General features: G+C 37.8%; 2 protein-coding genes across 5 annotated transcripts in view; both read left to right on the forward strand.

The window, feature by feature from the left end:
• The window catches only part of rspry1 (ring finger and SPRY domain containing 1), a 63088-nt gene extending 52061 nt beyond the window's left edge, over positions 1-11027 (forward strand). The window contains exons 10-14 of the mRNA XM_073069849.1: positions 907-1018; positions 3479-3581; positions 6547-6699; positions 6874-6978; positions 9274-11027. Coding sequence (XP_072925950.1) covers positions 907-1018; positions 3479-3581; positions 6547-6699; positions 6874-6978; positions 9274-9370 — 570 coding nt within the window. The 3' untranslated portion in view covers positions 9371-11027. The remainder of the gene's footprint in view (positions 1-906; positions 1019-3478; positions 3582-6546; positions 6700-6873; positions 6979-9273) is intronic.
• A 1807-nt stretch (positions 11028-12834) lies between these two features.
• arl2bp (ADP-ribosylation factor-like 2 binding protein) overlaps positions 12835-15285 on the forward strand; it is a 31049-nt gene continuing 28598 nt past the window's right edge. The window contains exons 1-2 of one of the 4 annotated variants that reach the window (XM_073069854.1): positions 12835-12851; positions 13520-13605. Coding sequence is in view for 2 of the 4 variants with exons in the window: in XM_073069850.1 (XP_072925951.1) it covers positions 13794-13893 (100 nt within the window). In the remaining 2 variants the exon portion in view is untranslated. Of the gene's footprint in view, positions 12852-13450; positions 13606-13695; positions 13894-15285 lie in introns of those variants that run through there. The other 3 variants (XM_073069853.1, XM_073069851.1, XM_073069850.1) reach the window with 3 other exon arrangements.

The following is a 15285-nucleotide window of genomic DNA, read 5'->3' on the forward strand; positions in this document are numbered from 1 at the left end:
GACTGTCCCTAGTCAGTTCCTGTTTATCAAAATATTCATATATCCAGTCCTTGGGTTTGTTTTTCAAAGCCTTTCTTAAATAGTGGAGTAACATTAGCTATTCTCTAATCCTCTGGTACCTGAGCCAAGGATGACTTAAGTATATCTGCCAGGGCCCATGCAATTTCTGTACAGGATATGGGATGTTATGTTGAAGTTGTATAAGATGTTGGTGAGGTCTTATTTGGAGAATTGTGTGCAGATGGAAGTTGAAAGAGCGCAGAGAAAATTTACAAAAGTTTCACCAGGGCTGGAAGACCTGAGTTTTAAGGAAAGACTGAATACATTCAGACTTTATTCTGCCAGTGCAAGTAGTATATGCAGTGTTTTGAGAGAAGTTTGGATAGTAGGGGTATGGATGTCTATGGTCTAGATGCAGGTCAATGAGGCTAGGCAGTTTAAATGATTTGGAACAGACTAGCTAGGCTGAAAGGCCTGTTTTATGCTATACTTTTCTATAACTCTCTGACTCTACCCCTCCAGAATTCCAGTTGGGATCAACATGTTCAATACAGCCATTGAGTCTGATTTGGAACATATTGTCTTTACAAAAATCCTTTCTTTTAGCCATTCAGGACTTTCTTTGACAAATCAGATTAATGAGGCTATTGCTTACCATTAAGCCTTGCATTGAAAGATTTCATCTAATAGTTTAGTGTTTTTTTTGGTTCATGTAATTTTAATAAAAGCTTCTATAGATTATAATGCATTTAAAATATCTACTTGGTTACTCCAAATGAAACTGGAATAAAAATGGATTTGTTCAGCTGTGGAAGCATCTATAGCAAAAAAGTTACATTATCAGGTCAATGATCTTTTGTCAAAAATATTTTAAGGGGAATATTTTTGGTTTGTTCCTTTTTAAAGGAAGGTTATGGGATTGGAGATGATGAATACTCTTGTGCATATGATGGCTGCCGACAGCTAATTTGGTACAATGCCAGAAGTGAACCACACACTCATCCTTGCTGGAAAGAAGGTAAGTGTTGCCTTTCACTGGCCTAGCATAATGAATTTTATTGAAGTTTTAAACTTAATTTCAGCAAACAGTGGAATTTGATGTATGCCATTGACTAACAATAAAGTGAAATATAGTTAGATGTTTTTTGAAAGCTTATCCGTAACTGAAATATCCAGGCAGTATGTTGAAGATGTTTCCTGAATTTTGACCTGTGTTGATCAGTGAATTTGAGTTTTGCTGACTACAGTATAAGGAAGTGTTTTTTAAAAAAAAAGAATCAGTTGAGCTTTCTCCAACTGACTGTTGCTCAACCCTTTTTATACATTTTGGTTTTATGGTTTTTATTTAGTGATACAATGTGGAACAGTCCCTTTTGGCCCAAAGAGCTGCACCCCCTAGCACCCAGCCTATTTATTACTAGCCTAATCACGGCACAATTTACAATAACCAGTTAATCTACCAGTTTAACTAGAAGAAACCCTTGCAGTTCACGGAGAAAATGTACACACTCCTTTTTAACAGCTCTGAACTCTGAAGCTCACCAACCACTTTGTTACCATGGCTTCTGATCCTCAACACCTCTGTCAGAATTCTCATCTATTTCCAAGCCTTGTTGGCTGCACCATTCCATTTGTGTAGACTTGTCTAACACTGCAGCCCTCAGACAAGCTTCACTTGTCTATTGCCTTTGTCCCTTCTTTCACCAAAGCTGGATACTGAACCTTTGGGATTTCAGAATAGTCAGAAAGTAGATTATTATAGTTGTAATGTGTACAGCCTGGTGTCCAGTTTTTTGAAATACTTCTGAAATGACTTGAAATGACTACTAAACATTTTAAATAATGCAGTAATAATGGTGGCCAGGTCAGGGCAGGAGATGTTTGCAGAATATAGAGATGTATCTTCAAGTTTCTTGAATAACTCCACTATTCACAACTGAGAACTATAATCTCTGCTTGGGCAAGAAGAGGGTCAGTATCTGTCCACAGTGTAACAATTGGCAAGTAGATACATTTTTGATGAGGAAGGAAAACGGCATGAAGATCAAGAACAAGAGCTCCTTTTGGATAATATTGAGGGAGGAACATATTAAAACTAGTTGATCCTTTACTGCTTTTGTCCTTGTCATGGCAAAAGAAAACATAAAGGCAATTGCATTTGGTGGTCTTCATTTTTTTTTAAATTTGAGTAATGTGCTATCCAACTTGGTGAGCATAACATAAAAGCAGGAAAAAGCTATATGAACCTTTCTTTACCTCACATTCTTGCTTCACTTCCAATCCTTGTCTTTTGATTGAAATCTAGTCCACTTATTGAACTTCTGTCCATCCCTGCAAATGATTTACACCTCATTTGCACAGTGGTTTTACATCATTCGTAAGCTTTGTTACATTGTCCTCTATATTTTGATCCAAACTCAAATATTTTAACCTCAGTACAGATCCTTTTAGAACCATACTAATGGCCTAATAACTTGAAAATAGCAAGTTTATTCATATAGTGTATTTTTTTAAACCCTTAATCCTTTCTCTCATATCAATCTATGGAGAATTTTGAGCTTTTTTACATAACCTTTGGTGGGGCATTGTCTTAATGAATCAGTTGCATAAGACAGATAAACATGATGAGGAAAAGAACAGAAAATATATACGGTGTGAACATGGAGGAGAACCTTTGGACCACATGTCTAGCTTTTGTGTTGTAAATGCTGAGTGTAAGATGAGCAAAAAAAAAGTAGCAGGATGAGATGTAAACCCTGGTAGCAGCCTTTTCATTTCTGCAAATGTTTTTGAAATTTCTTTGATTGTGATATAACAGTTGCTTAAGTTTAAAGTTTCAGTTTTCAATTGCAAATGCCATATTATTTCAAACTTGAGTAATTCTCATGTCTGTTTGCTCTTCAATCTGTCACTAAATGACATCTAATTAACAAGACTAAAAATTGATGACGTAGTGCATCAGAGTATTATGCAATGTATTCTGTCTCGCGTAGCACTGCTCTCCGTATGTGCTTTTTGTTCATATGTAGAACAAAATAGAAAAATGGAAGAGTATTTCATGTATCTCATTTGAGGCCCAATGTTATCTTAATTTCTTTGAATTTGAGAGTTTTTGTTTTTGTAATTGATAGGAGCTAAGGATTTGCAAAACAAGTGGACTCTGCAAAAGCCTTCCACAGCTAAAATTCATCTGATTATGAAGCTCAGTCTTCAGACTTTTATATTGTATCCTAACTGAATAGTTGCCTTAGTTCAACGATCCATTATTCTTTCCTTGAAATGGGAAATAATTTTGTAGATGAAATGCATTTAACTTCTGAACATCAGTTTACTGATCAAAACTGAGCTAGATGTAACTTGAGCCTGGTGTGAGTTTGTAATGTTTATTATAATTTGGTCAGTCCACTGTGATATCTAAAAGGCCAGTGTTTTGTTTGTATTGCTGTTACTTATGGATGCATTTGCTCTTTCCACATAGGGGACACAATAGGATTTCTCTTAGATTTAAATAAGAAGTTGATGATTTTCTATCTTAATGGAAACCAACTACCCCCAGAAATGCAAGTCTTTTCGTCTGCCACGTAAGTGATTTTAGAAAGAGCCACTTTAAATTAATATTGCTCTTGGAATAGTGAAACTTGAAAATAGGCTAGAAAATGTTCTTCCACCATTACCATCTTGAAAAATACTTAAGATGGAAAAGAAAATCAATTTTCAGTATTGTTTTCAGTTTTTATTCATAGCTTTGGTTAGTAATTCTTTTTGTCAGGTTTTTGAACTCATTTGTTTGCGCTGTTTAACTGCTTTCAATTTATTTTTACAATAGTGTAGGGAATATTTTCCAATCATTGTGCCCCTGAGACATTTTATAAGATTTTCTGCACAATGGCTTGTCTGGGATGATTGGAATGGTTCTTCATAAATGTTTTTTTTACTTGGCTTGCTGACTGCAATCCTTGATCAGCAATCCTTGTGTTTTCAAACACAATGTATCTCAAACATCAATCTGGAGCCAGGTCAATGTTACGTTGTGTAAACCAACAAAAAGGTAGGGTAAATGCAGTTATTTTCAGGGTCACTTGTTAAACAGTGTTGTGAGTTTCTCATCTTCATTCAAATATTTTACTGGATTTTTAATTGACATTAACATTAACATGTGCTGCTTTCCTAGATGTATACTGTAATTTAGCCACCCTCTCTTGTGTCCAAAAATTAACTACTTCAGATAGAAAGCATAAAATTAATTGCAAGAAATAGTTGGGTCAAGCAGCATCTGTGAGAAGTGAGATTAGCATTTCATGTGAGTGGTCCTTCAGAGCTGAGTCAAGTTTGAGAAGTTTTAGTTGCAGAGTAAGTGTAGTGGAACATGATAGCATGGAGGTTTGGAGAGAATGAATGACATGTCGTGGTATTGACAGCTGACATAAAGAGGTGGACAGAGAGAGGTACAAATTGGTGATGCATTCAATCAGTAACTGCAAGACAAAAGGAAAGGAGATTACTTGAGATTGTGGAATTCAAGAGGGGTAATTTGAAGTTTTTGAATTCAGTATGGAGTTCAATCAAAGCAATGGCTGATATTACCATGGGACAGTGTAATATTACTAATATACCTCTTTTGGTGGCACTAAGCTTGTAAAAATGCCTTTGAGATATGACTTGCCCTCTATAGGATTATAGTCTAATTGCTTGGCTTTTATATTCTGAATTTCACAATCAATACAAGTATTTGGGGTTCTATATTTTTGTTATTGTCTTAAGACCTCTCATGTTTGTATTTCACTTGATACTTTAAGTCAAACACAAATGTCAAGAAAACAGAATGGATTGCAAACAATCTGACTTCTTCAAACTCAAAAAGAAAATTCATTGCCATTCGTGTCCCTACTGTTCAAGCTAAAGCTGGAAATATTTGAGAGGTTGTTAAATAGTGTACAGAGTTATAAATTTTAGAGAGAATCCTAATGAATGATGGATGCTGAGAAGCTTGAAATCAGATATCAAAAGCCAGGTAACTGATGGGTTTGTGGATATGGTTAATCTCTGGTTCCTTAACAGTTTTGGTCAGAAAGCTAGGTAATGCTTGATGTGGTGGCCTTGAGCATTTACTGATGGAAGAATCCATTTTCCCCAGATCCATTCAGTGCTGACAGTTGTACTTGCAGGATTAAAGAAAGAAGCTGGTAGAGGTCTTGCTGGTTGTGTGCAGGTGAAAGCTGGACGAGTGGTAGTGGATTAGCTGTTCACTGAAGAATGAAGGGCCAAAGTAATTGGTCGTATGAAAGGGGCAATTTAAATTCGTTGGGTTTAAAAGTGAATGACTGGATCATGGAAGCTTTGCAAAGATAAGGAGTTCAAGACATTTGAGAATATCCCAGTCTGTGATTTAAGGTCAGCGGAAAGAAAAAGATGTGAGATGGCATGGCCAAGTTTTATCTCGTCGTTTCTGTGGTACTCTAACATTGCTAACATTGTTTTCAAATTCTACTGTGACCCTCTCGTTTCTGACCACCTTGAAATTCTGTAGTCCAGAATTTGCATTATCACCATCCCTTTACTGTTTTTTTTTGCTATTTTGCACATCAGATTAATGATTCTGCCATTGGTTATCTAGCCTTCAGCTGATGGTGTGAAGTTCTGGAAATCCTACCCCAAATTTCTTTTCAGTACTCCTTAGAATTAATAGTACTTGGGCTAACATTTTTGGCTTTTTAGCTGAAGTAGGATGGATTTTGGATAGCAGTGAAAATGCATGCATAAATAGAAAAAAAATGTTATTTCGTGAGTTAATACATATCCACGACCAGGAATCAAGCACCTTTGAAACGGAGACAAAAGTTTGGCCAGTATAAAATGAAGTTTGGAAAAACATATTTACTTTAAAAAAAAACTCATCCTCGGTATTTTGGCTGAGCTGAGTTGAATATGGAATTTGGTAGACATGCTACTGTAAATCTCTGCATCTGGATTAATAGTCACTTGCTGAACTTCAAGAAATGCCTAACTTTCAATCAGTTCCATTTGGATGTAGCAACATCAGCTTAGAAATAGTTGTGAGGTAGAATATTAGATTCTAAACTCATGGTTTTTGTAAACTCTGGAAAAACCAAGATTATGGTAGTTTTTTATGAAGTTATGAATTTAGGAATTTGTTCCTCTAGTTCATTCTGCCATTCAGTGAAGTTGTGGTTGTTATAAAACATAACTCAATGAACCAACCCGTTTCCTCCATGTCCCTTAAATCCTTTACAAAAATAAATTATATTGAAGTTAACAACTGATTTAAGGATTGTCATTTGCCATCTACACATGAAAGTGTTTAAATTCACTTTTGAAAGATTTGTGTAACTTAAACTATGCCTTCTTGTCTCTGGGTCAGACACTATTATGGCCTCCTTTCCCAAAATTTAATAAGATACTATTTTCCTTTCAACTCCAAAGTTTAAATGTTAGCCTTGTCTCGTACGTATATCATGCTATAGAAATACTTTCCAAAATTAAGATCAAATCCTGAGTGTGATTTAGTGTCTTTTAAATTAATTGCAGATCGGGTTTCTTTGCTGCTGCTAGTTTCATGTCCTATCAACAGTGCGAGTTTAATTTTGGTGCAAAACCATTTAAGTATCCTCCAGATGTCAAATTCAGCACATTTAATGACTATGCCTCTTTGACCCCCAACGAGAAAATAATTCTTCCAAGGTGAGTACTTTCAGTATGAAACATACCAGTTACATTGTCCTATATTTTCAAAATCTTGTTTTATTTACTCTTGAGTTTATCTGCATATATGGAAGTGCTGATCAGTTATGTGAATGAATTGAGAAATATGGCATAATAGTTTATGCAAATTATGACAATTATGTTGTATTTAAGACACAGACGACTCGCTTTATTGAAACAAGTGAGCATACGGGAAAACTGCTGCACACTGTGCTGTGATGAGATGGCTGACACAGAACTCCGACCTTGTGGACATAGGTATATTGTAGTCTTGTTTTGGTTAAAACAGATCACTTTTCTCATCTGCAATGTGAACTTTCTCGCTTTAGGGTTGTCTTACTTCTCTCTGTCATTCTCCCCCTCTTAAAACCTTTGAAGTACTTTGCCCTTTAATATTTTTTAATTAACTTTTGGCATTCCAGTGAAGTTCCAGTGGGTTTGTGGACTTTTCCAAATTCCCCTTTTCTATTTTTCCCATGAGAAATAGAAGCAGGAACACGGTTTTCAGCCCCCCATGTTGTTCATTCGGTATAGTCCTTTGCTTTTCTGCATTCACCCCAAAAGCACTTAATTCACCTAGGCCTTATGAGGGCAAGTACGATTAGTGTAGATTGGCATTGTGGTTGACATGAACAAATTGGGCTGATGTTGTAAATTACTGTGCTGTATGGTTCTGACTCAAATCCCTGTTTAGTGTAAAGAATTCCAAAGATTTCTTGCTGACTGCTGATTTTTTTTTTCTGACTGAGAATATTTCTATTGAAAGGTCAGCTCCTTGTGAAACTTGGCCCTAGTTCTAGGTACCCCAGCCAGATGAAATGTAATCTCTGTATCACTTGAGCAAGGCCCCATGCAAAAAATATATGCGTATGTGATTCATTGACCAGTTGGAGTTGTGCAACATCATTCAAAGTAAATTTATTATCAAAAGTATTTATATGTTACCATATACTACTGAGATTCATTTTCTTGCAGGCATTCACAGGAGGACAAAGAAATACAATAGAATCAATGCAAAACTACACAAAGATTGACAAATAACCAATGTACAAAAGAAGACAAACTGTGCAAATACAAAAAATAAAATATAAATAAACTGAGAACATGTTGTACAGACCTTGACAGTGAGTCAGTCTATAGTTGTGACACAAATCAGTTGACCCATTGTGATTGCCATGACTGATTTTGGTGATGCTGAAGAAGCTATGTAAAACTGTGTAGTCTGAGTTCTATGATAAGTTTCTCCAAAGAAGTTATGAGAAGAATTGGTGGTGGAGGGAGGTGCTGGTCCTGGAGAAAATCATAATATGTTAACTTTCTGGTGGGCTTCTGGATCAGCACAAGTGCAGCACAGGGCTGTGTGCTTAGCCCCCTGCTTCACTTTATACCTATGATTGTGTGGGTAAGCACATCTCCAATGCCTTATTCATGTCTGCTGATGACACCAGTGTTGTGGGCTGAATCAAAGGTGGTGATGTATCAGCCTACAGGAGGGAGATTGAAAATCTGGCTGAGTGGTGTCATAACAATAACCTTTCACTCAATGTCAGCATGACCAAGAAACTGATAGTAGGCTTTAGGGGACAGAAACCAGAGGTCATTAAGCCATTCCTTGTCGGAGGTGCAGAGGTGGAGAGGGTTGCAACTTTAAATTCCTGGGTGTCACTATTTCAGAGGACCCGTCCTGGACCCAACAAGTAAGTGCAATTGTGAAGAAAGCGCAGCAAGACCTCTACTTCCTTAGGAGTCTGCAGAGATTTGGCATGACATCTAAAACTTTGACAAACTTTTATAGATGTGTAGTGGAGAATGTATTGACTGGCTGCATCACAGTCTGGTATGGAAACACCAATGCCTTTGTATGGACAATACTACAAAAGTTAGTGGATTCGGCCCAGCACATCATGGGGTAAAGCCCACCCAACCATTGAGCCTATCTACGTGAAACTCTGTCGCAGGAAAGCATCATCCATTATCAGGGATCCTCAGCACCCGGACCATGCTCTTTTCTCCCTGCTGCCATCAGGTAGAAGGTACAATAGCCTTGGGACTCACACCACCATGTTCAAGAACAATTACTACCCCTCAACCATCAGGCTCTTGATTAAAAGGGGATAACTACATTCACTTGCCCCATCATTGAAGATTTTCTACAAAGAATGATCTCACTTAAATCTATCTAATTATCTGTTCTCGTTATTTATTACTGTTTATTTATATTTGCATTTGTACAGTTTGTTGGCTTCGGCACTCTGGTTGATCTTTCATTGATCCTGTTGTATTTACTTTAGATTTGCTGAGTATGCCCACAGGAAAATACATCTCAGAGTTGTATATGGTGACATATATGTACTTTGATAATTTACTTCGAACTTTGAATGTGGCACTAACACTGAACCAGTATTTTTCACGGTGATCTCACAATGTATTCATGTTTTAATTTAGAATTAGAATAAGAAAAATAAAAATGAAGGTTAATTTTAGTTGTTCTATAGTCTTCTGGGCATTTTGAAAGGAAAAAAAGCATAACATTTTGGCCTTTGTTTTTTCCAGTGACCTTTGCATGGAATGTGCCTTGCAACTGGACACCTGTCCCTTGTGCCGTCAAGAAATAAAGACCCGTGCCAGGCTGATTTCACACATCTCCTGAATTTTTCTCCTAAAACCTGTCTGATCACAGTCATCATCATCATTAATACCAAGTGCTATCAAATGGAACAATCGAGCTGGGACATGTACCTTAAAAGTGCAATGTGTGTGGATACTCGTATTACTGTATTAGCCAAAAGAGCCTAACTTGGCATTACTCCAGTGGAACAGTTTCAGCAAGGTCCCTTGTGTGCATGGGTACACTGCATCTGTATGGCTGAATTATAGCACTAAATTGGTGAAACAGGTTGACTATTGAGGGAAATGACGAAATAGTATGCTACAAAAGAGTGCTCCTACAAAGCTGGATTCAGGAACATTTGTTAAGGATACTGGAGCACTGTAGAAAAGCCTAGGCTCGCACAATATCTGCCTGAAATGCTTGGCGTGGACATCCCTCAGATTGACGAGCGCAAAACAAAATTGATTTCAAAGATGCAAGTTCCAGCTTGTTTTGAGAATTAAGAATTATTTTTGTTTTGTTTCCCCTTCTGGCTGCAGGACGATAATGCTCTTAATGCTGTACTTTTATTCAGCACCTGTAGCTCTGAATGGGTACAGGAGATTCCGAAGGATATATGCAAAAATGTTTGAATAATGAAATCTTCATCTTTACGTTATTATTTGTATGCAGAAATGTTTACTTTTTATAGACAGTGTTCCATGAGGCCCCAGGCATATGACAAGAGTAATGGTATCAACTTTTGCTGGAAAAATACATAGAACACTGAACTACTCAAAGCTCTGATTTGCCAATTGGTACAATCTGAGATGTAATGATTCCAAAGAACATTTTTTTAAACAAAACATCTGTGGTAATTAACATACTTAAATTTTGTTTTGAGCACAGCATTTGTAATCCGTACACAAAACCAAGCCTTGTAGATAGCAAAATTATAAATTATTTATTTAATACAGTACATGTTTTACAGATCCAAGATGTTTTCATCCACCTTTGTCCTTAATGATTGCATTTACTACATTTTGTAATGCAATAGATTTTGGCTTTCTCCTCCTAATTTTCTACTGGACCAGGAGTGCACGTGCTGATTAATTATGAAACTGGTATTTTGAATACAGTGCAGTTGAAAATTCTCGCAACTAATAAATCAGTATGTGCCACAAGATTCATATTAAGCAGTTTGGGAAGTAATTGTTAAATTATTGGGTGTGAAGAAACAGCAGCAATGCTGTTTTGGGTTGATTGGTATGTCATGTTTTATTGTTGGAGAATTCAGATTTAAATGGTGACCCGATCATATTGTACTGCATTAAAAGTACTGTGGAAAAGTTCACTACATTCCTGTTTACTGCTGTACAAAAAAGGAAAACAAATAATGGTATTCTTAGCCCAATGTCAAGTACCAGAACAACTGGTGTTTCAGTTATTTGCATAATAAAGTTTGAATATTTAAAGACTTGACATTTATTAGCACTGAGTAAAATGTACATTAATGTTTAGGCCACATGCACAAGGTGTTTCTATATAATTTCATCTGTTTGCATAATCGGGTCAGATAAAATGTAGTTTCCTAATTTAGATATTAGCAACTTTGTTCTTTTCATGCTACCAATGTAAAACGTTCAAATGAGTAACCTGAAATTAGTTTGTTGAATATTGTGTTGAAAGACTTTGCATAAATATCTGTTGAAATGCAGTCCCTTATTTATTTTAACATTGTTTTCCTTTTTACAAAATGATGGTTGAGAAGCTTTTGATGCTCACGACTGCATTTGGGAGGAGGAACATTTCAGAGAAGAGTGAAAATAAGCCCTGCAAATTGTTGAGAAATTTTTTTGGTGTTTTCTTAGTACCTTTATATCAATCCTGTTGTGTGAACAGAGTGATTTTAACACCACCCACGTGGTTCTCTGGGCAATAGATAAAGTACTGGTCTGCAGTAAATACCAACAAGTTAGGAAAAGGTCAGAATATTCTTATCTAGCCAAATAGCCTAGCAAAGACTTCCCAGAAGTAATGATGCAGAGCTAACCAGATGTAAAATCCTGTTGTGTTTTACTTTGCACATGTGCTGTTTTGTACCATTGTCATCATCACTGATAAAGCAAGATTATTTTTGAATTGAAACAGGAATCTTTGAAATCACATTATCTTGACTTAGATTATGTGAACTTTTGCAGCAGTTGTACAGCATCCAGACATAAACTTACTAAATTACAAAAAAGTGCAGGAAAAAAAAGGAATCATGAGGCAGTGTTCATGAACTATTTGGGAATCTGCTAGCAGAAGGGAAGAAGCTGTTTCTGAATGGTTGAACATTGGTCTTTGGGCTCCTGTGCCATCTTCTCCATGGTTATGATCAGAAGAGGGCATAGCTGGAATGGTGAGTCATTAATAAAGGAAACTGCCTCTTGAAGATGTTCTCAATGGTCAGGGTTGTGCTTGCGATAGAGCAGGTTCAGTCTATGGTTCTCTGCAGGTTCTTGTGGTCCAATACATTGGAGCCACCATGCTAGGGTGTAATGCAACAAATTAGCAAATTAGAGTGCTCTCCATTGAGATATCTTTATTTATATATATATATATATATATATATATATATATATATAAATTTGTAATAGTGTTTGTTGACTCAAGTGACTAATGTAGTGGGTACTTAAAAGCACGATTTTATTTCTCCACAAAATAATCTGCAGATGTTGGAAATCCAGAGTAACACACACAAAATGTTGGAGGAACTCAGTAGGTCAGGCAGCTTCTATGGAAAGAAATAGAGTTGACATTTCAGGCCAAGAGACTTCATCAGGATTTTTTTTTCCATTCTATTTTCAGAAGCCTTCAGTCCTGGAATTTGTTCCGGGCCTCAGTCTTGGTATTCTTCATCTTTTGTTTATAAGCTTGTAAATTTCATTCAGATGCTAGAATATATAATGAAATACACAGTAAGAGAATATCTTGAAAAGAATGATATGATGGAACAGAGTGGGCATGGATTTTTGGAAGATATTAACAATTAACTAGTCTGAAGTTATTTTAGGATCTAATTAGTAGAATAGATGGGGGGGTAAGAACTACATTATTTCAGACATTTGGATTGTTATATACTTGTACTCAAATCACTGCAGGCGGCATGCCCATATTGTTCTTAAGAGCAAATGCCATATTTTTTAAGAGAGGATTTCAATCCAGGAGGAAGCAAGTCCTATATCTGGAGTATGAAAATGTTTATGATGACAATTTGCTTGGAATGTGATTCTAGACTGAGGGTTAGGCAAGCGAAAGAAAGCATTTCTTTGCCCAGAGTGGGTCATGTAGTTTTAGGAAACATATTACTGCAGCACATCTTGAGCCACATGCGCTTAAAAGAGAAAATCCTGCTCCCTTGTGGTAGAAAGTGGACCTGGACAGACACTGCGCAGAGCAGGTAATGTAACCAAGTTGGGCATTCTTGAATACTGTAGTATGTTCTCTGCACTGGATGAGAACCCACAATGTTCGATTGCAAGATCACAGTTATAAGGTACTATCCAGTTAAGGTGGCAATTGACTTGTACATCAGTTGATTTGCTCTGAATTTATATGTTATTAGAAATGTGATAAACATACTGAGTATATTATTTGGTGGAGTGTGTAGATGGCATCAGACAGGATACTGAAAATTATTTTGCTCATTCATGATTCTGCAGCTTGGAAAAGAAATAATACCTTCAGCATTTTAAAAGTGGCAGTTACTTGGATGCTTCATGGGTTAAACAGGAAAGCAGTCTGAGAAATGTGGGTGCCGAAGATGGGAAGTGTGCATGACGCCCAGATGCCAGGCATCACCTGCACTCCTCATCGCCCCCTCCTATCTTATCAACTCTTTAACTACACCACTCCTCATGACCCTCCGACACTTCCCCCAAGCTCCACCTACTCTCTCAAACCCTCTTCCCCAGCGCTCGGTCTCCTGGCACCCTCCTCCCCATCTTTATGCCCTCAGTCTGCCCTTATTTATCTTCGTCACCCTTGCACTTTATTCCGCATTATTTTATTGTTTTGTACTGCCTCAATGCACCAATGATTCGATCAGTATGAATAACATTTCACAGACAGGCTTTGCACTGTACAGTATATTGGTACATGTGACAATAATAAACCAATTCCGATTACCCCTTTTTTCCCTCCCTTCCCCCCGGCCCGGTGCAGCCTGGGTTGAGCTCGAACAGTGCAACAGCTTAACGGCTTGCGGATTGCCAGCGGCGTGGTAACAGCCGGCCATAAAGCAGCTTCGGGTAAGTATCGCCACGAACACAAAGCGAGCGGATGGCCGCCGCTGTCGCTCTGGGTCTGTAGGAGCTTGACTGTTGTATTTTCAGCCTGCAGTCTGAGCTCGGAACCAGCGGCAGGGCCGCCGTTGCAGCGCGGACAGTGGGCGGGTGGGACCGGTACTTCCGTTGCTGTGGAGAGGAGCCCTTCAACAATGGCCTGGACGTCGCCAGGTGGGGACGAGCGCCGTGCGCCGGACCGTTGGCCTTCACCCCACCATCCTCTCCCCACGTCAACCACCCCCTTCCACTCAGGTGGGGACGATCACTCAGCCCTCGACCGCCTCCCCTCTCGGGTAGCAACAAGCCCTCTGCGCCCGGACCGTCCCCCCTCCCCTCCTGGGTAGGAACGAGCGCCTTGCGCCCGGTAATGGTGTTGGCAGAACACGATGTTAAAACAGCCTTGCAATTCTCTCAATAATTTCAAGGCTTTCCCCAAGGTTGGGGTGTTTTACAATTTAGTGTATAGCTGTGATGTGGATATTTAAAACAAAGTTCTGATTTTGTGTGTATGTGGTTGCTGTAACCAATAATACAAATCTTTATTTTCAATTTTTATTAGCATGTTTTGTTGGCATTTTAGTTCTTTTGCAGTTCTGCTGTTACACTGGTGTAAGAAAATTATAGCTGTCAATTTACTTCTGCAAGTTTCCCCACAAAGAGGAATGAAATAAATGAACAGGATTCTATAGGAACCGCTGTGCTGATCTTTTGAAAATGAAATGTTGGCAAATTCATTAGCAGTGGAGTATAATCTTTTACAATGATCTGTGTTGATGTCCTGTCAGATTCTTGAGTCCCTCGTTAATGAGGATGATTTGCTTCCATTCTAGTTCTGTTGGATTTGAGATGGCCAACAACCACGTGTGGAATGTGTAGGCTCCTCGGCTTGAGGGGCAGGAGGTGCTTGATAGGTCAGGCAAATGAGTAGTCTGGGAGGTGATATGTGTCTTTCATCATTTCTGTTGAGCTTTTGTACGTTTCTGATTAATACATTCAAGGTTCTCCATGTCCAGCTAAATTGTGCTGAATTTGCCAGAACTAAACTTGATGGTAAGACTTTGAATCAGAGGTGGTAGTACTGGCTCTAAAGTAAGCCTGGCATCTTTTGCAATCCAAGCATTTTCACTTGAGCCTTGTAATTTGTTATTCAAAGTTGAAAATAAATCTATTATCTAAGTACATATATGTCACCATATACAAGCTTGAGATTTGTTTTCTTGAGGGCATACTCATTAAACCTGAGGACCATAATAGGATCAATAAACAACTGCAACCAACAGGTTGGACAAACAACCAATGTGCAAAAGACAAACTGTGCAAATACAAAAGATAAAATAATAAATAAACAATGCTCCTATGATAAATCATGATTAAATGCTATCTTGCTGCTTGATACCTGATCACTGCTGTGCTGGCAGATTTTATTTGAATTAGCAGTTGAACCTAATACCTCTGAGAGTAAGGTAATACATGAGGAATAATGGATTATGCAAAATACTGTACTCGAGCATGAAGATAGAATACAGAACAGGCCCTTGGGCCCCCAGTGTCTGTGCCAATCATGATGCCAGTTTAAACAAATCTCATCCGTCCTTCAGTGCATTCATATGCCTGTCTAAATACCCTTCAAGTGTTGGTTTCATA

The sequence above is a fragment of the Hemitrygon akajei genome, chromosome 17 (genome assembly GCF_048418815.1).
Source record: "Hemitrygon akajei chromosome 17, sHemAka1.3, whole genome shotgun sequence".
NCBI classification, from domain to species: domain Eukaryota; kingdom Metazoa; phylum Chordata; class Chondrichthyes; order Myliobatiformes; family Dasyatidae; genus Hemitrygon; species Hemitrygon akajei.